This window comes from Xenopus laevis, chromosome 2S (assembly GCF_017654675.1).
Source record: "Xenopus laevis strain J_2021 chromosome 2S, Xenopus_laevis_v10.1, whole genome shotgun sequence".
NCBI lineage: Eukaryota > Metazoa > Chordata > Amphibia > Anura > Pipidae > Xenopus > Xenopus laevis.
Genome location: NC_054374.1, coordinates 100,790,884 through 100,816,123, shown reverse-complemented (window position 1 = coordinate 100,816,123; position 25,240 = coordinate 100,790,884). Strand labels below are relative to the sequence as shown.

The window sequence follows — 25,240 nt, the reverse complement described above, 5'->3', positions numbered from 1 at the left end:
ATGCAACATTGTAAAGCTGCCTGCACAGGAAGAACATAGAATACATTGTGTGTATATCCGAGGGAGCGCTCCGGTAATATTAAACGTTAGCAGCACTAATAAAGATAAAGTAAAGTCTTTTAACCAGCGGTGCTTAATAAAAAGTCTGATAATTACCCGCCGACTGAAGGAACATCTCAATTCGGCTAAAGGCGATTCTGTATTTCTCTGGGTTCGTAGCCGATGTCAGAGGTTTCCGTGGCCTGCGGCGTCATTGATGGACCAGCGTTCGTTGAAGCACTTCGTGTCACATTGCCGACGACAAAGGTGGCATTGCGCGTGATCACTTGAAGAGAGTCAGCCGTATAAAGGGTAGGAGGGATTGCCGGGGAGCTCCACATCTGTCCCAGTGTCCGTGTCTTACGGTCAGTTGCCTGTGGGTGGCGCTATGTTCAGTAGGGGCGGAGTAGCCATGGGGTCCATGCCTAGCAACCCACTTTGTATAGCAATCCCCTGCTTAGGCATCACTTGACAGCTTGCCGGCGGCTCCATATTTCTCACAGTCTGTGTCACAAGACCAACGGCACCATAAGCGTATCAGCACTATCAGTGGTTCTATGTCTGGCTCTATCACCAACTCCAGTGACTATGCTTGCGGCGGCCCACAGGGCAAGCGGAGTTGCTAAGGAGCCCTCTTCTGGTAACCATTGCACGTATGTCGGCGCTGATGGTCCGCGCTGTGGCAAGGCACCTGCTGTGTCTACTTAGAGATCAAGGGGTACACTCAGGGTCATCACTTCCTCCACAGCACAGCTCTGCCGTAATTCAAGATCGCCGTATATGTTGGCCATATTTGTTCAAGAGCCCTTGTCATGCTGTCAAATAGGAGGACATGGTTACCATGGGATATATACATAGCAACCACCTATCGATCTGCGGGTAAAACACAGAGTTAATGTTATCAATATAGAACATGACAGGCACGGCAACAATATAAGGCCAGGGTCTAGGGATGGAAAAGTTGGAATAGCAGCTGGGAGAGATACACTTAGGTTCAAGTGCCAAGTACACACATAGAGGCTATAGCTCAATATATCACTTTGTCCTCAGTCACATGTAAACTAATCCAGCATGGAGCCCCGCCAGTGTGCACAGGTGTGAAGCGTGCCCTGATGGCTTGGGCAAATACAGTGAATGTTCTTTCAGAGCCACTGAGAGGATCTATCATCCGGCCATTGGTGTTCATGGTGTGCTTGATGTGGCGCCACCACGTAGGATATTGGGGCTGGTTTAGCCAGGGAACAGAAGGATTGGCAAAGGGAAACACGACACAACTCAACAGGTTGAGTTGTGTCGTGTTTCCCTTTGCCAATCCTTCTGTTCCCTGGCTAAACCAGCCCCAATATCCTACGTGGTGGCGCCACATCAAGCACACCATGAACACCAATGGCCGGATGATAGATCCTCTCAGTGGCTCTGAAAGAACATTCACTGTATTTGCCCAAGCCATCAGGGCACGCTTCACACCTGTGCACACTGGCGGGGCTCCATGCTGGATTAGTTTACATGTGACTGAGGACAAAGTGATATATTGAGCTATAGCCTCTATATGTGTACTTGGCACTTGAACCTAAGTGTATCTCTCCCAGCTGCTATTCCAACTTTTCCATCCCTAGACCCTGGCCTTATATTGTTGCCGTGCCTGTCATGTTCTATATTGATAACATTAACTCTGTGTTTTTACCCGCAGATCGATAGGTGGTTGCTATGTATATATCCCATGGTAACCATGTCCTCCTATTTGACAGCATGACAAGGGCTCTTGAACAAATATGGCCAACATATACGGCGATCTTGAATTACGGCAGAGCTGTGCTGTGGAGGAAGTGATGACCCTGAGTGTACCCCTTGATCTCTAAGTAGACACAGCAGGTGCCTTGCCACAGCGCGGACCATCAGCGCCGACATACGTGCAATGGTTACCAGAAGAGGGCTCCTTAGCAACTCCGCTTGCCCTGTGGGCCGCCGCAAGCATAGTCACTGGAGTTGGTGATAGAGCCAGACATAGAACCACTGATAGTGCTGATACGCTTATGGTGCCGTTGGTCTTGTGACACAGACTGTGAGAAATATGGAGCCGCCGGCAAGCTGTCAAGTGATGCCTAAGCAGGGGATTGCTATACAAAGTGGGTTGCTAGGCATGGACCCCATGGCTACTCCGCCCCTACTGAACATAGCGCCACCCACAGGCAACTGACCGTAAGACACGGACACTGGGACAGATGTGGAGCTCCCCGGCAATCCCTCCTACCCTTTATACGGCTGACTCTCTTCAAGTGATCACGCGCAATGCCACCTTTGTCGTCGGCAATGTGACACGAAGTGCTTCAACGAACGCTGGTCCATCAATGACGCCGCAGGCCACGGAAACCTCTGACATCGGCTACGAACCCAGAGAAATACAGAATCGCCTTTAGCCGAATTGAGATGTTCCTTCAGTCGGCGGGTAATTATCAGACTTTTTATTAAGCACCGCTGGTTAAAAGACTTTACTTTATCTTTATTAGTGCTGCTAACGGTTAATATTACCGGAGCGCTCCCTCGGATATACACACAATGTATTCTATGTTCTTCCTGTGCAGGCAGCTTTACAATGTTGCATATTGGTTGCAACTTTGACATGATGTTACTATAACTTATTTTGTTATCTTTGATCTGTTTATTCTTTGTTTGTTGCATTTTTGATTTGTTTACCTTGTTCACTTATGGAAAATCCCCCACACACGTCACTGTGACGTCACTATGTACTGTTTCCCGCCATTCTAGGGTTTAAATGGTTGGTGAGTGTTTGTAAGTTCACTTTGAGAAAGGCTTGAGTGTGAGCCGAAACGTTAGTCGTTTTTGATCCAAATAAACACCTTTTTTGATTTTGATAAGTCCTGTGAGTGCAAGCTTCTTTATTTCACTACTTAATTTTTGGGCTTTTTTGCACCCAGGCAAATACGACCTTCAGACGAGTTGTGCTGGCCTCTACACTACTTTATATATATATATATATATATATATATATATATATATATATATATATATATATATATATATATATATATATATATATATAATACACAAAAGCCTTGAATATCCTGTAAATTATATCCTTATAAACGGTGAGTTCTGATGTCATTTCTGTCACATGACTCACTGAAATTTGTGCATTATAATAAAAAAAGTACCCCCAGTTGCAAAATATGAGGATATTAGAAATTACCGTCGGCCTCGTGTTTTTATATAGTCATGAAACTCCTTGGTAACTTATAATATCCTTATATTTTACAAGAGGGGGTACTTTATTTCCAACTTTATTCCACCCACTCCCTCATTGGTTCGGAAGCATTGAGGATTCACAGGATATACGATAGTTTTTAAAATTTCCTGTGTACAAATCCCCAGTAATGTGGACCTGATGCTGAAAATTTGCGCATGTATCCAAAGGAAGGGGAGGGAATGGGGGCGATGAATGGCAGCGGGCCTAGGGGCGCCTGCTATGTAAATCCAGCCCTGATTATCCAGTTAAAAAGTTCATAAAAAGGTACAAAAGGATAATACAACTTCAAATGTACCTGTTGTAAACAAATGCCATTTTGGAAAATTAACGTTAATCGAAATTCATCAATGGCATTTGTAGACGCAGGGTATTTCTTAAAGGGAAAACAATACCTTCAGAATGAATACTTAAAAATGTATATTATAGTACTAGGTGAAGATTTATTACTACAGATAAAAAGGAAATTTTTAGGAAAAAAAAAAAAAAAATTACTTGCTCTCTAGGATTTGGCCTTCAAGTAATTTGGAGGTTTCTAGATAAGGGATCCCATACCTGTACTTTACAACAAATGCCGTTAAAATGTGTTTATATAATGTTAAGTCAACGTTAAAAATTGTCCCAACATGTTTATGGACTAAGTCTTTGCTTTTTACACAACATGGAATCAACTGGGATTTTTTTAAACTTTATTAGTTGCGCAAAGTTATATATTTTTGGGGTATGCATTGGTATTTTGTTTGCTGGCATTCTTTTGCTGGTGGACATTAAGTCCCCCTATTACGGAAGCCTCCAAGCCTTCTGAATAATGGATCCGATATCTGTACGTGGAATTCCAGGGTAAAAAACATTCTGCATACACATATTTAATATAGGGTCGTCACTTATTTGACTTTTATCTCTTTTGTGGATGTTAGAATTTGTCATAGTGCCAGTCTCACTATGTCCTGTAAAGCATAATTCAGAAATATGTAACCTTTCACAATGAGTTAACATAAACATCGTAAATTACACACCGTAAATTATATATTTTTTTTCTTTAATCTGGGCAAATGTTCTTTTATTATTATAAGGACAGCTGTTAATAACTTAATTATTTAGACGTTTCATGCATATTGCAATTATACATACAATGTTTAATTGTCTTTTTTTTTTAATTTTAATTGTGCATAGCTCTTTATCTTGATATCCCTGAAGGAAAAGCCATTGTTGAAAATGTGCAGGGCTAACTTAGTAGACCGATACATTGCTTTCTGTCTTTACATTCCAGCAGCAAAAAATACAGGTATGAAACCCAATATCCTGAAACCCGTTATCCAGAAAGCTCTGGATTATCGGAACAATATCCCCTTTATAGTCCATAAGCAAATAATTCTAATTTTTAAAAATGACTTCCTTTATCTCTGTAAAATTAAAAATGTACCTTGTACTTGATCCGAACTAAGCTGAATGAACCCGTATTGGAGGCAAAAACAATCTTATTGCGTTTATTTAAACTTAAAATTAGTTTTTAGCAGACCTAAGGTGTAGAGATCCGGCTTTCAGAAAGATCCCGTATCCAGAAAACCTTAGTTCCTGTGCATTCTGGATAGCAGTTCCCATACCTCTACCATAAATATTTGTCTGCTTTACAAATGTAACATTCAGCATGCTTTGAGAAGAGGAAGGAACTTGGTCAGGTCAGGCCATATAAACATAAAAGCTTTTTCATAGCTTTCTTGAAATTTGTGTGCATATTTTTCCTTAGCCGTACTACACAATGAATGTACAAATTCAAAACGTTAATGATATAGCTCTTCAAAAATCCTAACTGTGGCAAAACAAAATTCAAAACTTGCTTCTACCTCATTACTGTGAATAATTTTGGTCTTTAAATACTGTGAGGCAAACATACAGTTGGGCAACTGTACAAATGACACTGCTGCATTTAGGTATATATTTATACTATTTCACCTGAAGCTCTGTCCTAAAGACTGGCTGAGTTATCAGTTCGTGTTTGCAAATTAAGAATTAGTAAATTAGGTTGCTTCGGTTTCAGGCCTACTGCACATTGGATGTTTTGACTGCTGCTACCATCTGGCAGAAAACAGTGGTGATCAAAACATTTTTGTCTGCTGGTCACCGATGTAAATCCAACAGAAACATTGTGTAAAGCACGCAGGGGCGTTCCAGCAACTTTTGCCGCCCTGAGGCAGCCTTTTTTATGCCACCCTACCTCGCATTCAGCGCTTATCTAGAATTTCACTCTTGGCGTTACCTGGGGCATTTTATTTTCCCCTGAACTTGCCTCATGGCACAGCACCCCTGAAAGCATGCAGTGGTGTGGTGGGTGAACTTCCGCTCCAAAAAATGCTTAGTTGACCATTTTTGAGTGAAGGTCTGTTTTTCACTGCTCGGTGTTTTATGCACACTACCCCTCATTCGGTATAATTAGCCGAGGCGAAAGGTGGTCAAGATATTCTCTGCCAGAGGGTCAGCAGCAGTCAAAAAAAACTTTAGTGCAAAGAGACTAGTGCAGTGAAATACGTTTCTTACTTTGTCATCATGTATACAGTTCTGACAGCTGCTGAGCTAGAAATTTTAGGCTGGTAGTAGAGAGAGGCATTTTTAGTTTTTGAAAATGGTAACGGACTTAATGGTTTAAACCATTTAGAGATATATGTATATATGTGTGTTTTGCAAACTTGTGTTACTCTACTCTCTTGCATTGCATCTAGTTCCTTAGATGATAGCCTGGGGTTCTTTGAGATCTTGTGAAGTATTGAATGTCTTGTTCTTGGTGTAATCTTACTGAATCAACTATTACCAGGGAAGGTGTTGAATTGCCTGTACATGATGTGCCTGACCATGAAATGGTGGAGTCTACTTTTTAGACATAGTTTAGTAACCTTTTCCAACCTGGTGAGCATATTGTTTCATAGATCGTCAGAAATGCCCTTTGTTCAAGCCAAGATACACTTCCACAAACGTTCTTTGTTTAGATAAGTCCTGAATAGTGAAGAACTAGATTTGTGTTTTTCAAAAGAACTGAGAATCCTGTTAGTGCACATACTTTTCCACACACAAATATATATAATATACTGTATAATGTTCTCCGTATCCAGTTTTAGGACTTTTCTGAAATATATGCGGAAATATTTAAAATCAAAAAGGGTTTACAAACTATTAAACACCGCTGTATATTTTATTCGATCTATGGATGGATTGCTGAAACAACAATGTTTTCATATACAGCTATGGGATCTATTATTGTGAAACCTATGAAATAGTCATATTTATATAAATAGTTCTTATTTGTATTTCCCTTTTCTATGTAATAATAGAACAATAACATTTACTTGATGGTAGCTAATTTAGCATAAATGCATGTTCTTAGCACACAATGGTTTCTATTTTAAGTTTTTTAGTAGCCATAATTTTGCCACAAATACAGTACCTCTCTGAAAAATGGAGATCACAAGCATAATAGATAAATATATAATAAAGATAATAGATCTCATACCTGTATCTATAACATTAAGAACAGGGCTCATACTAGAGGCTTCAAAAAAGTCAGATAACTACTATCCTAGATATATGTCCAGAGTGTTATGTGCAAAAGGCAACCATTATTTTTGGAACAATCTTACCAATGATCATCTTAGTTAACTATTAAAGATACCACTTTTACATTTTTTTTCTTGAATGTTACACTTTGGTTAATTTGGACCTAAAATGACTTGGTTAACTTGCATAGTACTATTTTAAACTTTACATATATCATTTAAAAAGATTGGCAGATTTAATATGGGACAAGTATTAGCTCTCGATTGGAAAACATCTCTGAATGCCTGAAGATGATGGTGACAGTTCCACGTAAATATTTCCATCAAGCCCAGAGTTTCTTCACTGACAAAGCTTAACCAACATATGTTCCTGTTGAGGGATAAGAGTATTGATTTTTAGTTATTCTTCCTGCTTCCTGTAAATAAAACATACATGACATGGGCAAAAGTTTGTGAACTTTCCACTTCACAATAACAAAAGTAAAGTTTGACAAGAGCTAGTGGAGCAAGACAGAATTTTGACAAACTGAAAGGTTTGAAAAGGTGCCATTCTATGAAAGTGCCACTTTAAACTATTCAGTAAGACCCATTCTAGTGCAAATGTTTGTCTAAGGAGAATGCATGTCTGTATGTTCAATTTAAGCATCTGTAATACATGGTTGTGGCTAAAATAGCCAAATCCAATTCTTAGAAAGCACTCACGTCCTTTTGGTCATGTAATGTATTTCAACAGATGTCATACAGATTAATTCTAAGTTTGAAAAATGTTTAAAACATTGCTATAATTTAAATAATATGGAAATCTAAGCAAAAGTTATGCCATTTTTCAGGACATTTTGCTGAGCAGATCACTTTTTACTGAAGTTTATCAATGAGTTTTAAATAATTCACTATATTAAAGGGATACTTTTATGGGAAAACATGTTTTTTTCAAAATGCATTAGTTACTCGGTTTAAAGGAGACTTAACCCCTAAAAACAAATACAGGTAGAAATGCTATATTTTATATACCAAACTTACTGCACCAACCTAAAGTCTCAGACCCTCAATAACAGTAATTATCCAGGACTGCAGGGTTGTGCACAGAGGGTCACCATCTTATGTTTTCTTAAGTGTGTCAGCGACATAAGCATGCTCATTGTGCTCTTAGATGTTGATGAGAAGCTAAGTTTAGGGACCATCACAAATTATCAAGCAGAAAATGATGTTTGCCTGTCATAGAAGCTGATGTTACAGGGCTGATTATGAAATTTAAGTGTAATATAAACTGTGCTGGTGTCAGCTGCAATCTAATGAGAATCGTAATTCTTTACTAATCAGCATGGTATTGTGACTTTTATATTCAATGTGTTCTGTATATTGCAAGGTCCTAAACTTGGGTAACTGACAGCAGCACAGAGTATGTGATGTGAACAGATGGGGAGCTACTGGTGATACATTCAAAGCTACAGATTTTCATAATTATTTAAAGGGTTGTGGTTACCTTCGACTGGTACAGAACTTTAAAACATAATGTGCAGAATTTCTAGCCTCCTTCTTTGTTAAGATATAGTTCTCCTTCAAGTACTTAGATACCTGATATATTTTATTGTGTTGTAATATGTATCTGTAGATAAACAGATATGTTTTTCCTCAGGACACTGGTCAAGATGGAGTTTCATCCCCAGCCACTCCAGGGCAAGCCAAATCAAAGGTATCATTACACTTCTGCATTACTTCACTTTTCTATTATCCTAGATCTTTAGTCCATTAGCAATCCTTTGCTTGGATAGTTAAGTGAAATAACATCTGAATAACCAAGGCTCAGCTCTGTCCTGCTTTAGGATTACAGTCCTACAAACATTTGTGGGGTTTAATTCCTACCTTTTAATGTTAAAGTATTTTAATTTCAGCTACCCTCAAACATCAAGGACCATACCAATATAAAACAGAATATTTTTGCATTAAACTCCAAATATTGTAGTACATTGTATTAATGTTGTTAATAGTACATTGTAATTAATGTATTGTATTAATATCTGTACCTTGTGTTGCCTTCTAGCTGGATACATTGCCGAAAGAAGAACTCATCAAATTTGCAAAAAAACAGATTATGCTGATTCAGAAACTTAAGACAAAATGCTCAGGTAAAAATAAAGCTTGTATTGTTTGCTTTGTCTTTAGGCATGCTTACCTTAAAATTGTCACATTATTTCTTAAACCTTATCTGGAAAGCTCCAAATTGAGGGAAGGCTATTTACCATTGAGTAAATTTTAAGCAAATTATTAAAGTGTGTTTAGCTTATTTCCTTTCCCTGTGATAATAAAACCGTACCCTGCACTGGATGATTATTAAGCTATCATAAATCCATATGGGTAAATATGGTAAATATAATTATCTTTTATTTATTTTACAATAATTTGTAGAAGTATTTAATAACTCTTAATTAGGAAATTAGAGAAAACTCGTTTACCCTTTTCTGCCTCTTTTCAGATTTAGAGAAGGAAATCGAAGGTCACAAATCAAAACCCACTACAGAAGGTGTAGATGATGTTGTGCAGGTAAAATATATTTGCATTGTTTTGAATGTTAATTTCTAAAACAATTTTGTGAATTCTTCTAATTTGATGATTAAAATTACATCTATGGGATCTCTGAGCTGAGCTACCATCTCAATTTTAAGCAGATAATTCACATTTCTGAAAATTATTTTATTTTCTAATAATAAAATAGGTTTGACAAACACATATTAGCGGCTAAACGTTCCTGTTCCCAGTGTATTTGATGTTTGAACTTTTATTTAGTACACTTAGGAGAAGATTTATCAAACTGTAAAATGAAAGCTCACCACAGAATAACTCACTCGCTTTCTATTCATGCCTGTAGAATTTTCTAAGCATATTTATTAATGGGTGAGAGTTCACCATTTGATAATATCAGGGCCGGAACTAGGGGTAGGCAAAGTAGGCACGTGCCTAGGGCGCAAAGCTCGGGGGGGCGCCCAGCACGTACCTTTAGCTGCTGCCTACCCCAGTCCGGTGTGAAGTCCTGCTCCTTGTGCGCATGCGCGCGCCTACGTGAGAGAAGTGTGTCATGCGCGATGACGTGACTGCGCCTATTTAAGGGGAGTGTGGTGTGTGCTGGACGCGGCTCTTAGCGTGCATAAACGCGCTCATGTGCGCGCGTGCTCTGTGGAGGGGGCGACTCGGCCAGCCGAGTTGCCTGGGGCGCCAGGCCAGTATGACCCAGCCCTGGATAATATGCTTCTAAAATCCCATAGGAATGACTAGACAGTTGGTGAGTTATTCTGTGGTGAGCTCTAATTTCATGTTTTACACAAATCTGCCCCTAAATTGCTTTAGTTTAGTATGGACTATGCTCAGTTCTTATGGATTGGGTTGTTTGTCTATTTAGTAAAATAGGTTGTTTTATATCACAAATTTACAGTAGTTGAACTACTATTGAACTACTATTTCTGAACAAATGCAATCTTACCTTCTCCTTGTAGTGGGCTGATTATTCACTAGAGACTGTGTTTGTTCACCAGCAATGGCAGTATTCCCCCCCACCTCTAGCTTTTGAATAAAGGGTTTTAGCGAGCCACAATGTTAGTTTGGGTGTTTTGGCACCATGTTTCGGCTCTTTAAAAAAAAAAAACACGATAGACACAGTAATCATGTTTTTAATTTCCCTGAATGTGCATTACACCATAAATAACATAATACAACCACAATTGTTGACTTCACAATTTTTATATTCCTTTAGTTTGACCCCAATATCTGAGGTATACTGTAGTATACTTCGATGAATAAAAAATGTAGTTGAACATGCAGATCAGGTGGCAAAGTTCTTGGTATTAATATAATTTTTCTTTCACCAGGCTCTCACTGATCGTCTAGATTCTGTCCTGTTAGAAAAAGCAGAAACTCAACAGCAGCTGGTTATGCTTAAGAAAGAATATGCTAAAATTAAAGTGGAAGCTGAGGTATGTGTTTCTTCTTGAATAGCAAGAATTCTGGTTGTTTTTCTTTTTTTCCCAGCTAATTTTTTAACATCAATGTTGAAAGCTTATTATATTATACAGATGAAGCAACTTTGGTTTGTGTGTTTGACACAGAATAACTAAACCCAGATATCCCACTTATCCCATTTAACACAGAAAATTGCGTCACAGCATCCCATCCAATTAAAGCATTCACCACAATGCATTAAATGAGTTAGGATGACTTGATATAAGTCATGACGCATTTAACACACAAATCCAAGTGGCTTCATCTGTATATATAATAATGTTGCAGTATAAAGTTTATTTAAAGTTAAGGCATTTGAATCATATCTTAATATTATTTTGCAGGATTCTGCTAGGAAAGCTTCAGAATTACAAAGTCATTATGAGCAATCAAATGGTTGTTTGTCAGAAAGGATTGAAAAAATGCAGGATGAAATAAATCAAAACCAGACTAAACACAAGGAAGAGGTAGATGCACTGAAAAGGGAGCTGAAAGAGGCATATGACAAACTGGACCACCGATGTAACCAAGAAGGGGAGATTACAAAATTAAAAGTAGATGTTGAGCAAATACATTCATCATACGAGGAGCAGATTTCTAAATTGCAAAAAACATTGGATGCAGTCATTGGAGAAAGGAACCAGGAAATAAGCAAGTTGAAAGATTCTCAATTATTGGTTTATGAGCAGCACCAGCATGAAATTCAAAACCTTAATGAACAGCTTCTTAAAGTAACAAATGCACACCAGAGTGATGTATTAGACCTTAAAAGTCAGCTTGAATCATCAACAGTAGAGTATGTGAAACAAAAAGAGTTGCTAAACCAGTACAGGGAAAAAGAAAATATGTTGTTGGAAGAAATGGAAAGAAATAATAAGAATCATGCCCTTGAAGTAAAACACCTTAAAGAAAAAATTGAGGGAAAGAGCACAGTTCCTGAAGCCCAGACAGTTGTACCTGAAGTTATGGAAGATAAAGTGTTACTCTTAGAAAATCTTCTGACAGACCTAGAGTCACAACAAAGTATTTTACAAGAAGAACTTGCATATACTAATAATGTGAAAGAAAAGTTAGAAACTGAGCTTAAGAACTTAAAGAGTGAATACTTTCATGAACGAGAAGAATTGGAATTTAAGATAAATGAACTGCAGCTTGCTATAGAAGAATACAATGGCTTGATTGAAAAATTAAAATGTGAGCTTCAGGTTGCAAAGAAAGATTTTGAAAAGTCAGAGAAACAGTACAGTGAAGCTATCCAGGCCATGAAACAGCAGCACTTACAGGAAATAAATGATTTGAAACATTCAATAGCATCACAGTCTGACAATGAGAAATCTTCCTTTGCACATGATATGCAGCTTCTCAGGGAACAAAATGACAATCTGCATCAGGAAAAATCTGAAGCTGTAAGAAGTTATGAAAACTTGAGGGAAACACTTGTAAGCCTTCAAGAGGAACTGGGGGAATCTGCTGGAAAGATCAGCAGGGAGTTTGAAGCAATGAAGCAACAACAAGCAATAGATGTCAATGAGTTGCAGCAGAAATTGAGAGCAGCATACAAAGACAAGAATGACCTACTTGAAACTGTGAACCGGCTGCAGGCTGAAGTAGATCTTTTATTGGGCAAGCAAGCTGAATGTGAAGAACTTCAGCTTCAAATTACGAACTTGCATCAGAAGAATGAAGAAGTGGTTGCCACTCTACACAGACAGGATGAGATGTTAAAAGACATGGAAATACAAATGGGTCAAACTACCATACAAAATGAAGAGGTATTTTCTACCATAAAATCATCAACTGAGCAAATCAGTAAATTGCAGGAGATGTGCAAGACTGAACAATCTAAAGCTCTGAGTTTGCAAAAGGAAACAGATGGACAGGCAAATCTTATTTGTGAATTAACACAAAAAAATGATCAGCTGACAGAAAAACTCAGTGAATCTGAAAGCATTTCAACTGACCTTAAATTGCAACTGGAAAAATTACTGTTGGAGAAAAAGAAGGAGCATGAATCAAATACATCTCATGATGAAATGTTAAATCTTAAGGAAGAAAAAGACATGCTGAGTAAAGACTTTGAAAGGCTTATGACTGAACACAGCAGTTGTCTTAGATTACAAGAGGAGCTTCAGGAGAAGTTGACAGATGCTTATAATGAGAAAAACGACCTTCTTGAAACTGTGAAAAAGCTTGAAGAGGAAGCAAAAGTTTTATTATCCAGGCAGACTGAATGTGAAGAGTTACAGCTTCAAATCGAAAACTTACAACAAAAGAATGAAGAAGCAGTGACATTGCTGCACCAAAAAAGTGAGCTGCTTAAAGACCTGGAAGAAAAATTGGGTCAAGCTAAGGTGCACAGTTCAGAAGTATTCTGTGCTGTCCAATCTTCAGGTGAGGAAATAAATAAACTGCATGATATGTGCAAGTCTGAACAAGCCAAAAATTTGAGCTTACAAAAAGAGATTGAGGATCAGGAACAGCTTAAAGCCAGGCTTAAGCAAACTATCGAGGAACTGACAGAAAAACTTCAAGACTCCATAAAATGTAAGGACAACACTGATAATGAAAGAGAAAATCTACAACAACAAGTTCAAAGTTTACATATGTGCAAAAATGACCTTGAAACAGAGTGTCGAAAGTGTCAAGATGAAGTGCTGAATATCCGTAAAGAAAAGGAAATTTTAAGCAACGACTTTGATAGGCTTATGTCTGAACACAATGAATGTTTTACTTTGAAGCAGGAACTAGAAGAATTAAAAATGAAGTTCCAGCTGGTCGCGGAAGACAAAGAACAGGTAACAAAATTTCTTGAAAGTGAACAGCATCAAATCGAAGCAGTAAAATCCCAGCTTATTGTTCTTAGAGAGACATTATCAATTGATGATGCGGAGCAAGATATTATTCATATGCTGCAATCTATTAATGAGGCAATGTCTCTGATAAATGAAGAGAAGCAGAATATGATTTTACAGAGGGATGAGAAATCTGTTGAATTTGAGAGACTTCAGGAAGAAGCGGAGTCTCAGAGTGCAGAGTTAAGAGCAATATTAAATGACTACTCTAAAGAGAAGGTGCTTCTGAAAGAAGAGTTAGATGAAACGCTAAGAGACAAGGAGGCTCTGCTAAATGATTTAGTAGAGATGAAAAATGCACTGGAGAAGTCAAACCTTGAAAACAAGGACCTTATTACAGGTCTTGAAAATTTAACAGCAGACCTGGAGACTTTAAAAAAGGAAAAAGTTGAAATGCTTTTGCAGTTCAACCAGGAAGGTCAAATGAATTTACAATCTTTGATGGAAAGCAAGGAGTCTGATATGAAAGTACTCACACTGGAACTGAACTCTGTAAAGGTAAGCATATATTTCTTTGTATGCATTATAAACTAAGAAAATGCATGCATGTACTGTATGAAGAGATTCTTCTCTTTTGTACATTGTTATGTAAGTGGACCGGGTGTATCCATGCATAATCCAGTGAACTTTTAATTTTATTTTTAAAAAAGATGGATCATAGATTTTTAAAAATTGTTTAGGGAACATAGGCAATTTATCCAAGAAAATTGGATCAATATTAAATAAAATATTTACATCAGGCATGTCCAAAGTATGGCCCGCGGGCCAAATGCGGCCCGTTTTCAAATATACACTGGCCCGATCACTTGTTTCTGGTAGACCACGATTGATGTTTTCCCCTCAACATACCGGAGCTTTTGAGTGTGGCTGCTCCTGCAATAAATCCGTGTAGATTCAGCTTGGAATAGAAAGTTGTCCCACCTGGCCTCCATACATTGGTCCCCATAGCAACTGAATTGCAGCAGAGACCGCGCGCGAAAATAAGAAGTGGCACACTCTCCTAATAAGATAAGCAGCAGCCTGTACACACTGTTTGCTGCTCTCCCACACAGTCAGTGCATCTGGTTTTGTTCTGTTTTATTTCTCATGGAGGCAGTAATTAGCAATAGATCAGTGGGGGCTGTCAGGCGGACTATCTCTGCTCTAAGGCCACTAAATTCCAGTGAACTAAAAACTACTTCCTTAATTACATACATGAGATTGCCTCTTTTAACCCTGATCAGTGGTTAAAATCATCATCTTCTGCAAGGATCTCGTGGGAAATCCTGAGGTGGTAATGTGGAAAGTAGAGTCCTGTGTCCTTATCCATGCTCCCCTGAATTGGGGGTTATGAACACTATGAAAATGTTGTGATCCAACTTGTACAGGACAAATCAATGCAACAAGTTGTACAGAAATCACATCCTTTTAGTCATACTCATGCCCATGCCTAATTGGCAACCAGATCTCAGATTTTTTTGAGCAAATTGGCAAGCTATTGGTCTGTGTACGCCGTCTATAAAATAAAGTTTGCGGTTAACGAAAAAAAGAACTTACTTGTGACAAATGCAATAGCTTAAATATGCGCCTTCAGTCAGTTCCCACTTCTGCCCTCACTTGTCTGATCTGGTCCAGTGCAGTCTGAATGGTCGGCCCCCACACATTTTCACCTCACCAAATCTGGCCCTCGTTGCAAAATGTTTGGACACCCCTGATTTACATAGTTAAATAAGACATACTGCATGTAGAAACTTGAGTGCAAGTTAATCACAAACCAAATAATTTTCGGACCTCAGGCATGCTCACTTGGGGTGCCCTTCGTTATTATAATTGATTACCTAAGACCCTAGGCCAGTGCTCAAATTCACAGAAAACGTCATTGGTTCCTATGATTTGGCACCCCTATTGATTATACATATGTTACCTTTTTGTAGCAGTGATCTCCTATTGTTTTTATATAACAGGGCAAGACATAGCTTTTTATAAAATCGTATGTTCATCAAAAAAGTAGTCTAACTTTAATGTTTTCAGATTTATTGGTGTTAAGTAATGTATCACATTAATATTTTAATGTTCCATGGAACACTAAATATACATCAGTTGCATATTTCTTACTTCTGAGACACAATTCATTTAGTGATACCACTGATGATAATCCAATAGCTCTTGGGCAGAAAAGTCAAAATCAGTTTATTTTTACGATAAAATACAATTCTTTTGTGTTTTTATTTTGCTGTGTTTTCTTATAGGATTCACTTTCAAAATCAAAGGCACTGGAACTTGAGCAACAATCTCATATATCAGAACTTGAAATTAAAATAGGTATTGTATAGAAATTCTCTATGACCTCACCACATTTGCTGCTTTTGGAAAATACTAGGCTTTGATACTTTCTCAGTAAATTAAATGTTTTGTGATCTGTGTGTAGACATTAGACATTGACTCAGGTCTCAACTGTCTAATCTAGGAAGACCCTTGGCTCAATATGAGCATGATAACGAAGGACTTGTGTTGAAAAGTCTGTATTATAACTGATTATAAATGCCTTATCCTCAGGATGCTGGAAAATGAAAGTGGCTTAAATTTCAGTCTTTACTCTGTTTAGTAAAAGAGATAACAAAAAATAGATATTTTTAATTAAACCAACAGGCAAAATATTCAAAATATTTTTTTGATTTGTTTGAAGTTTTTTTTTCCTTGGTGGGAGGGCCATTAGGCTACTAAAGGGCTGTAATTAATGACTGCCACATCACCTGACAAAGGGGCCAGCCCCAAAAACGTTGTGAATTTTTGCTTGACACAATAAACACGTAGTGGTTAACCCTCTGTAGCAAGTGCTACTGCGTGCCAGTAGTTCGTTTGTTCACTCCATTGTATTCTGGGGATGGCCGTCTCCTTTAAGGACTGAGCACCTAGCTACTGCAACAAAGGAGGGCCAGGGTGTGAATGCGAGTTTCACTTTATTCACCAAAAGTGTGCTTGTAAGTGTTGCTGATAGGAGTGGGCCATGTATCAGACAATGGGACAGGGTGCAAAAAAAAAAAAATTAAATGGGGAAAAAAAAATAAGCCCCATGTTTTTCACAGTTTCTGGCAGTCACAAAAGGGACACGCTTTCTAGTTGATGATACACCATAGGCAATGCCTGTATCTGGACAGCTTACGGGCATATATCAATGTCTCGGGTAGTCCACAGCCATCCATTCAATGTCTTTATGCTTGTTGGTAAGCCTGCTGGATGAAAAATTGTCTCACAGTCTTTGCTGTGGCAGTAGGGAACCCTGGAATAGATTCATGATGTCCTTGGCTCAGATCAGTTTGTAGATTGTTTTAAGTTATTAATTTGTCTTGATATATGAGCCGGATTTTTAACATCCAGTGTTCCAGTTGTAATTGTAGGAGTTGTCCCACTACATTCATCCAGCAGAGAGGCAGAAGAAAAAAGTGAGACATGGCACTGCCTTCAAACTCCCAAAACTGTGAAGTTTGATTTGATGGAAAAGGGGACAGCAGCGATAAACACAATATCACTTCTACAATTTCAATGGGGTAGTTCAGGATTTTCTAATCACCATAGGTAGAGACAGCGACATAGATCCAAATAAAAAACATTTCAACAGTGCATATACTTTCATCATTTGTATGCAGTGAGGAAGGATTTGTGGCAAGGATTCTTTCTACGAAGCCAGATAAAGTAGACTTATGCAAATTGCACACAAATATTTTTATTCTTTACTGTGTATTGTATAAAAATATTTACATATTTTATGTAAAACCACCCTTCCATGGAATTTTAACTAATGAGCACATACCTGTACTGCTTAAGAACTTTTTTATTTGTCTAGTTTAATTGTTTTGTTTGTCATTGTATTGTTTAATATTTATACTGTTTCATTAATGTATATTTTTTATTCTGATTTCTGTGTTTTCATGTTCACTTCATCTTTAAGCAAATCTGGAAAAACGTTCTAAAGAAACAGAAGAAAAATGTAATAAAATTAAAGCAGTTGCAGTTAAAGCCAGGAAGGAACTGGACAGCTGTAAAAAAGAGGTAATATTCTGGATCCTGAAATTCATAAAGTGTATTATCTTTGCAGGATATTGCAATAAATCTGCCTTTCTTCTTATCGGAGTGCCGTCTCCTTTTTGGTTTGGTGAAGTATTCTGGATTATATATGCATTTGTCTTTCTAAGGATGTATTTGCTTTATAGTAATGGCGATACTTTGTGTGTGCTTGCAGGCATGATGTTAGATTGTGGTAACACTCTCTCTCTTATGGAAAGATTTTAATTTAGTTACAGGCAGGCAGGTCTGGTCAAATTTGCAGGTAAATTGTCCACTCTGACATTCTGTAATATGGTTTACAAAACCTGTCTGCTCCAATTTGAAATCCTTAAACAGCTGGCCTGCATTACATGGAGGCCCCATAGTTCAATCGTTGAGCCTGACTAGCCAGTAGTGTGGCCCAGGTTTACAGCCATGTATTTTCTATTGCCAGGCAGTTTATCAGGCAGTCTCATATCAGTGTCACAGTTCCAAGCTGAAAATATTGTAATAATTACATTGTGGCATTACAAGGTGTAACTAAGGTTGCTAATTTGATATGTATATGTATCTTGATAACTTAGCACTGTCTGGCCATGTAACATATAGCAGAAAGGCAATGAGATTTGTGCAATATATTTGTAAATATATCAGTCATTTTATTTTCAACTTTATTTCAACTTTATTCTCTTAAGAATCACTCAATAAAAGAAGAACTGCAGAAGACTAGATCAGAAAGAAACCAATTTACATCTTCCATGAAGGATCTTGTTCAAAGTGCTGAAGGATACCAGGTATAGCAAGAAATTACCTTTATAATAGAAATACACAAATGTCATCTTTCATCCCTGGGCAATCACTTACATTCATATCTATGATTATTACAATGTGAGTTTTCAAAGCATCCATGTCCCATTATACTAAAGGCAGGCTGGAGGTATTAACTGCAGTTATCATTAGTGGAAGAACAGCAGTGATTACAACTCCGCTCTCTGCTTTGTGAGTGCTCACCATAGCAATGCTGTGCCGCACTTCCTGTCACCACTTCATGTCCTCAGGTTGAGCATTTCCCATATGTTTAAAACGAAAAGAGACCGCTGCTGTTTTCCACCCAGCCAAAACCCCAGTCTGATGTTGGCCTTTAAGTGGTTGTTTACCTTCCAAACACAATAAACAGGGTGCAGACTTTGTTACAAATTACTGCATTAGTTGATCTTGGCAGCATGAGTGGGATGTTTGCAAGAATTGTGTGAATTATTACAACTGCCTTTAATGAAACTCAGGGATTCTGTTTAGCAGAACCAGAGATAAGAATTGTTTCAACTAATGTATCAAATTTTATATATATTATAGCTACTCCAGGGAGACATTTGAAGGTGAAAACTGAAACTTAAATATTAGAAAAATGGTCAAAAATAGAAAGCCATTTTAAAAAGTTTTTATTTATCTGGTATTATATGAAAGCAACTGAACTGAGAAAAAAAGTGATTGGAAGGTGAACAACTACTTTAAGGTACATTGTATTCCCAAAAATTCCTTAGTGAGCGCTGAAACTCTGGAAGTTTTTCAGAAACCTACTTCTCCTCAGAAGTGATTTTGCAGGGTTCACTAAAGCCTCTTGTAGGTTAGACCTTTTCAATTCTACTTTGTGAGCCCAGTGTAATTCCACAAACATCTTTTTTTTTTTTCCCGTGACAAAAGCCAGAGACAATAGGCAAAACAACCGAAAAGAAAATATTGTCCACTATGCTGTTTGAATGATCTGTGTTAACGATTTGCTTCAGGTACTTATGGGTTGGCATACACAGAATGTAATCCTTATATACAGTACAGCAATATGAAGAAGTATTCTAAAATGATCACTTTAGTTGTGATAACTAAACTGTGGTAAAAACAGTACTACATCAATCAAGAACACTACTTAGCTATCAGCTTTTGCTACAAGCGGAATCAAGGCCTAACAACCTACTCTTTCAAAAGCTTTACGATTTTTATTCAAATACTTTTATACAAAACTTCTGTGGGTTGGGACTTCAAGGGAAAAAACGTAAAGTTTGATGGGGGACTTCATATTGGTATTTTGAATCATTAATGTATTTCTAGAACCTCGTGCGAGAATACGATAGGCAAGTAGAGCTGCTGGAAGTAGAAAAGGAGAGATCGAGAAATTTTGAGAATGAATTGGCAGAGCTTGTAAAACGAGTCCAAGCATCTACGCTGGAGGTGAGTTGTGTCCAGTAAGATTTTTTTTTTATTTTTATTTTTTTTTTTGCATAGTTTTTTTTATTATGGCTAGGTGCAGCAGGAATAGTATTGTAGTTAGTATAAAACTGATGCAGTTCTTTTTATGCCAGATTAAGCATAGTGCCCCAGAACATGCCCATAAAGCTTGAAAAATGGGTAACACTGTAGTTCATTGGTTAGTATTGACTGCTTGCAGAGTCCAAGGTTTTATCCCAGTCAGGACACTATCTTCAAGGTGTAAGTTCTCCCCGTGTCTGCATGGGTTTTCACTTGATAGGACTGGTTTTCTCCAACAATACAAAAGCTTTACCTGATCCTGATAAAATTGACCATAGTATGTGACTGTGAAAGGCACTTGGATAGTGAACACCACTGCAGCAGGGATTAATGTGAATGATGCTTGATATCTCTAAAGGTTTGCAGAATATGTCTGCTCTATATAATTGAATATTAATAATTATTTAGTAATGTATAGACAGAAATGTGCAGTTAGCATTTACTTTTGCAGTAAAACAAAAAGCCTTAACAATAATGCTGCTGATTTTTATTCCAGAAAGAAAAGCTAAGCCTTGCAAATGAAGATTTGGTAGCCCATATGGAGACCATGCAGACCAACAATAAATTGTACGAATCACAGATACTAGAAATGCAGAGAGCTAAGTTTGCGGTGGATAAAGAGCTTGAAGCTGAAAAATTGATAAAGGAGCAAAAGATTAAGGTAAACCTTATGAAAGGTATATTTTACAAATATATATACAGTGGTGTGAAAAACTATTTGCCCCCTTCCTGATTTCTTATTCTTTTGCATGTTTGTCACACTTAAATGTTTCTGCTCATCAAAAAACGTTAACTATTAGTCAAAGATAACATAATTGAACACAAAATGCAGTTTTTAAATGAAGGTTTACGTTATTAAGGGAGAAAAAAAACTCCAAATCTACATGGGCCTGTGTGAAAAAGTGATTGCCCCCCTTGTTAAAAAATAACTTAACTGTGGTTTATCACACCTGAGTTCAATTTCAAAGGTTATAAAGCCATTTCTAAAGCTTTGGGACTCCAGCGAACCACAGTGAGAGCCATTATCCACAAATGGCAAAAACATGGAACAGTGGTGAACCTTCCCAGGAGTGGCCGACCGACCAAAATTACCCCAAGAGCGCAGAGACAACTCATCCGAGGGGCCACAAAAGACCCCAGGACAACATCTAAAGAACTGCAGGCCTCACTTGCCTCAATTAAGGTCAGTGTTCATGACTCCACCATAAGAAAGAGACTGGGCAAAAACGGCCTGCATGGCAGATTTCCAAGGCGCAAACCACTTTTAAGCAAAAAGAACATTAAGACTCGTCTCAATTTTGCTAAAAAACATCTCAATGATTGCCAAGACTTTTGGGAAAATACCTTGTGGACCGACGAGACAAAAGTTGAACTTTTTGGAAGGCGCGCGTCCCGTTACATCTGGCGTAAAAGTAACACAGCATTTCAGAAAAAGAACATCATACCAACAGTAAAATATGGTGGTGGTAGTGTGATGGTCTGGGGTTGTTTTGCTGCTTCAGGACCTGGAAGACTTGCTGTGATAGATGGAACCATGAATTCTACGGTCTAACAAAAAATCCTGAAGGAGAATGTCCGGCCATCTGTTCGTCAACTCAAGCTGAAGCGATCTTGGGTGCTGCAGCAGGACAATGACCCAAAACACACCAGCAAATCCACCTCTGAATGGCTGAAGAAAAACAAAATGAAGACTTTGGAGTGGCCTAGTCAAAGTCCTGACCTGAATCCTATTGAGATGTTGTGGCATGACCTTAAAAAGGCGGTTCATGCTAGAAAACCCTCAAATAAAGCTGAATTACAACAATTCTGCAAAGATGAGTGGGCCAAAATTCCTCCAGAGTGCTGTAAAAGACTCGTTGCAAGTTATCGCAAACGCTTGATTGCAGTTATTGCTGCTAAGGGTGGCCCAACCAGTTACTAGGTTCAGGGGGCAATTACTTTTTCACACAGGTTTGGATTTCTTTTCTCCCTAAATAATAAAAACCCTCATTTAAAAACTGCATTTTGTGTTTACTTGTGTTATCTTTGACTAATAGTTAAATGTGTTTGATGATCAGAAACATTTTGTGTGACAAACATGCAAAAGAATAAGAAATCAGGAAGGGGGCAAATAGTTTTTCACACCACTGTATGAATTTTAAAACATCAGAGAATCTGTGCAAATACATATAATAAAGTTCTTACAACAGCTGGAATATGAAATTAAGTAAAGGGCTATTCATGCCAAACCAAAGTCCTAGTGCTATACATGTACATAACCAAATACCTGTGCTCAGACATAAGGGGTCTACATGGTAGAGGAGGCAAGCTGTGGAAGAAGACCACGCTTCACAAGAGACAAGTAATAGCTGACTTTCCTGGGGGTGCTTTCAGCAGAGTCATTGGGCTGCTTTTCCTTTGAAAATATACGATACATAATTTACAGAAGCTCTAGAATGTTAAGTGTGACTTGGCAGAAACAAGTTTTCGATTATCAATATATTTAATTGCTTGAACAGTGAATGGAAGTAGGTTACAGATCCATATGTACTGGACTCTTAGAGAATGGACACTGATTGTTTAGATACCAAAATACATAAATGGTACTCATGATCAACTATCAATATACAATGCTAACTGTGTTTACACATATTCTTGTTTAGTAAGTACTCAAATCTCCTTGTCTGTATAGGATCACTCTTTGGCAGTGAGCCAAGTTCAGGAGCTTCAGAATCAACTTCAAAAGGAAAAGAAACAGCTTCAAAAGACTGTGCAAGAGCTTGAGCTTGTCAAGAGGGTAATGTATTTTAGAAATTTTTTTTTGATGTGTATGCAAAATATTTCTTTTCCACACATATATTAAGCTGGCCATACATAGAGAGATCCACTCATTTGGTGATGTCATCAAACGAGCTGATCTCTCCCTGATATGCCCACATTAAAGGAGAAGGAAAGTCAAAACATAGATAGCCTTTTAAGTAAAGGCTTTGGCACATAGAACTTACAGAGAGTTCACAATCTGTTCTCCCCGGTCTGGTGTTTAAGCAGTGACGCTCTCCCAAGACGGCAGCGTGTGATCTTGGGTGACGTCACCTTTATCTCAGGCATCTTCTGCTCTGCTGCCAGAGGCAGCCGTGATGCGCTTTAGGCAGAAGTTACTCGTAGTCCGCATGTACTCTGGGCGCACTCCTAATGATGATGGCTATGAGCACGTCATCATTGGCCCTTGTGCCCATGCCCCCACCCAATCAGAACAGGAGCTTTTTTGTGTAGGAGATGCAAGGGAATCACTTTTAGCAGTCTGCATGAAGAGTTTGTGGTGCGCAGTGATGGGCCAGTAACTCCACACAGAGCAGGTTAAGGTGAGGCTTATCGATGATTATTTCACTACTGACACGCTCCGGGTCAACTTTTTTGGCGCATGCGCAATAAGAAAAAAGAGGTGAAGGAAGCCGCCGCTACATAACTAACATGGCGCCTGCCTGAATTTAAAAACGATGCGAACAAGGACATGGATTTTAGGAGATCTGAATGACGTAAGCGCTTTTTAACCTAGTGTTTCAGAAGGTCTTAAGTAGTACAACACAAGGAGATAGGTATTGTTTTGTTCCTTTCCTTCTCCTTTAAGGTGTGCGATATCTGGCTGATCCGATCGTGGGCCCTAGGGCCCAACAATCGGATCATGATGAGCAGAATACGGCGGTCGGACGGGATTTTTAAACTAACTAAATCTTCTCCTAAGTTTGTAAATATGCCTTAACAGCATTTGAGAACATAAGGATAAATCACTGAACCAAGCAAAGGAAGCATTTACAGTACATTATGGAGGTTATAGGAAAAAACATAGGATAAATCTTTAAAGGTGGCTTCCAGGAGACCACATTATGTGGTACCATATATATTGCTATAGAACACTATTTACCTTATAATTTTTGGACATATTCACGTTTCGTATTTTTAACTATGAATGGATTTTAATAAATTAGGCTTTAAAGAAACCGTTCAGTGTAAAAATAAAAACTGGGTAAATAGGTTATCAAAAATAAAAAAATGTTTCTTAAATAGTTAGGCATAAATCTATAAAGGCTGGAGTGAACAGATGTCTAATATAGTATCCAGAACCCAACTTCCTGCTTTGCAACTCTCTAACTCGGAGTTAGTCAGCGACTTGAAGGGGGCCCACATGGAACGTAACTGCTCAGTGAGCTTGCTTTTGATCCTTAGCATATAGGCCAGATTCAGAAGCAAACAGTTATGAAACATAAACACCTCCCTTTAAAGTCACTTATTGGATACTGACTGGTACTGGTAACCAGTGGAAACCAAGAGAGCTGCAAAGCAGGAAGTAGTGTTCTGGCTATTATGGAGACATCCAGTCACTCCAGCCTTTATACATTACATTTTTGGCAAACTAACTATATTGATTTTTATTTTTTTTTCATTTTGCGCATCCTATCTATTTACTCAGTTTATATTTTTACTCTGCACAATTCCTTTAAGTGACAATGTAGTTTTCTAAATCCTTAGACTTTGTCTCTTTCTGCATTAAGAAGGCAGCAACAATTTATAAATAATGAAAATAATCAAATAAGTAACCAATAAAATATCCTTTTTTTTGTATGTAAATCGAATTATATTTAACAGCTTTGTTTATGCATGTCATTAACTGCCATAAAGCTACAGGTAATTATTCTATACTGAAGTTTACGTTGTACGTGTACCACATGTAATCCAATAAAGCAAGCAGTTAAAACATTGACATCATTATCCTGATAAGATAAGCAGCTGGCCTAACAATATTTATATATGTATATTTTTGGAAGCAAATATATCCTTCTCCTTATTTATATTGGGCTAGGTTGTATTAGACCATTACCCATTCTAACACTGCACACTGCTCGGGTAGTAGATTTATTTCACAGTAATCTTGCTTCATTCAGTACATTTCAGTAAAAGATAAATAGCAAAATTTGGGGCATGCAGAAAGCCACCAGAAAGGATGGTTTAAAGAGATACTGACACCAGAAATTTTTACATCTATCCTATCATAACATTGTGTTTGAATGCTATCTCTAATTTTGCCATTAAAGTTATTTGCAGATGCTTTTACATTACCCATCTGATCCCCAGTGATCCTTTATGAGGAGGCTGCCATATTTGAACTTCAGTAGTTTGTTAGCATTAGAAATTCTACCGGACATGTTGAGAAGGGACAGTCAAGTTGGCAAAAGTCAGGTTTAGGAACTTGA

The 25,240-nt window shown here is 37.9% G+C and overlaps 1 protein-coding gene across 1 annotated transcript in view; it reads left to right on the top strand.

The window, feature by feature from the left end:
- The window catches only part of gcc2.S (GRIP and coiled-coil domain containing 2 S homeolog), a 46,661-nt gene that overhangs the window by 1,574 nt on the left and 19,847 nt on the right, over nt 1–25,240 (top strand). The window contains exons 2-12 of the mRNA XM_018249750.2: nt 8,483–8,539; nt 8,888–8,972; nt 9,320–9,387; nt 10,707–10,811; nt 11,181–14,186; nt 15,917–15,989; nt 17,617–17,717; nt 18,407–18,505; nt 19,815–19,934; nt 20,509–20,673; nt 22,684–22,788. Coding sequence (XP_018105239.1) covers nt 8,483–8,539; nt 8,888–8,972; nt 9,320–9,387; nt 10,707–10,811; nt 11,181–14,186; nt 15,917–15,989; nt 17,617–17,717; nt 18,407–18,505; nt 19,815–19,934; nt 20,509–20,673; nt 22,684–22,788 — 3,984 coding nt within the window. The remainder of the gene's footprint in view (nt 1–8,482; nt 8,540–8,887; nt 8,973–9,319; nt 9,388–10,706; nt 10,812–11,180; nt 14,187–15,916; nt 15,990–17,616; nt 17,718–18,406; nt 18,506–19,814; nt 19,935–20,508; nt 20,674–22,683; nt 22,789–25,240) is intronic.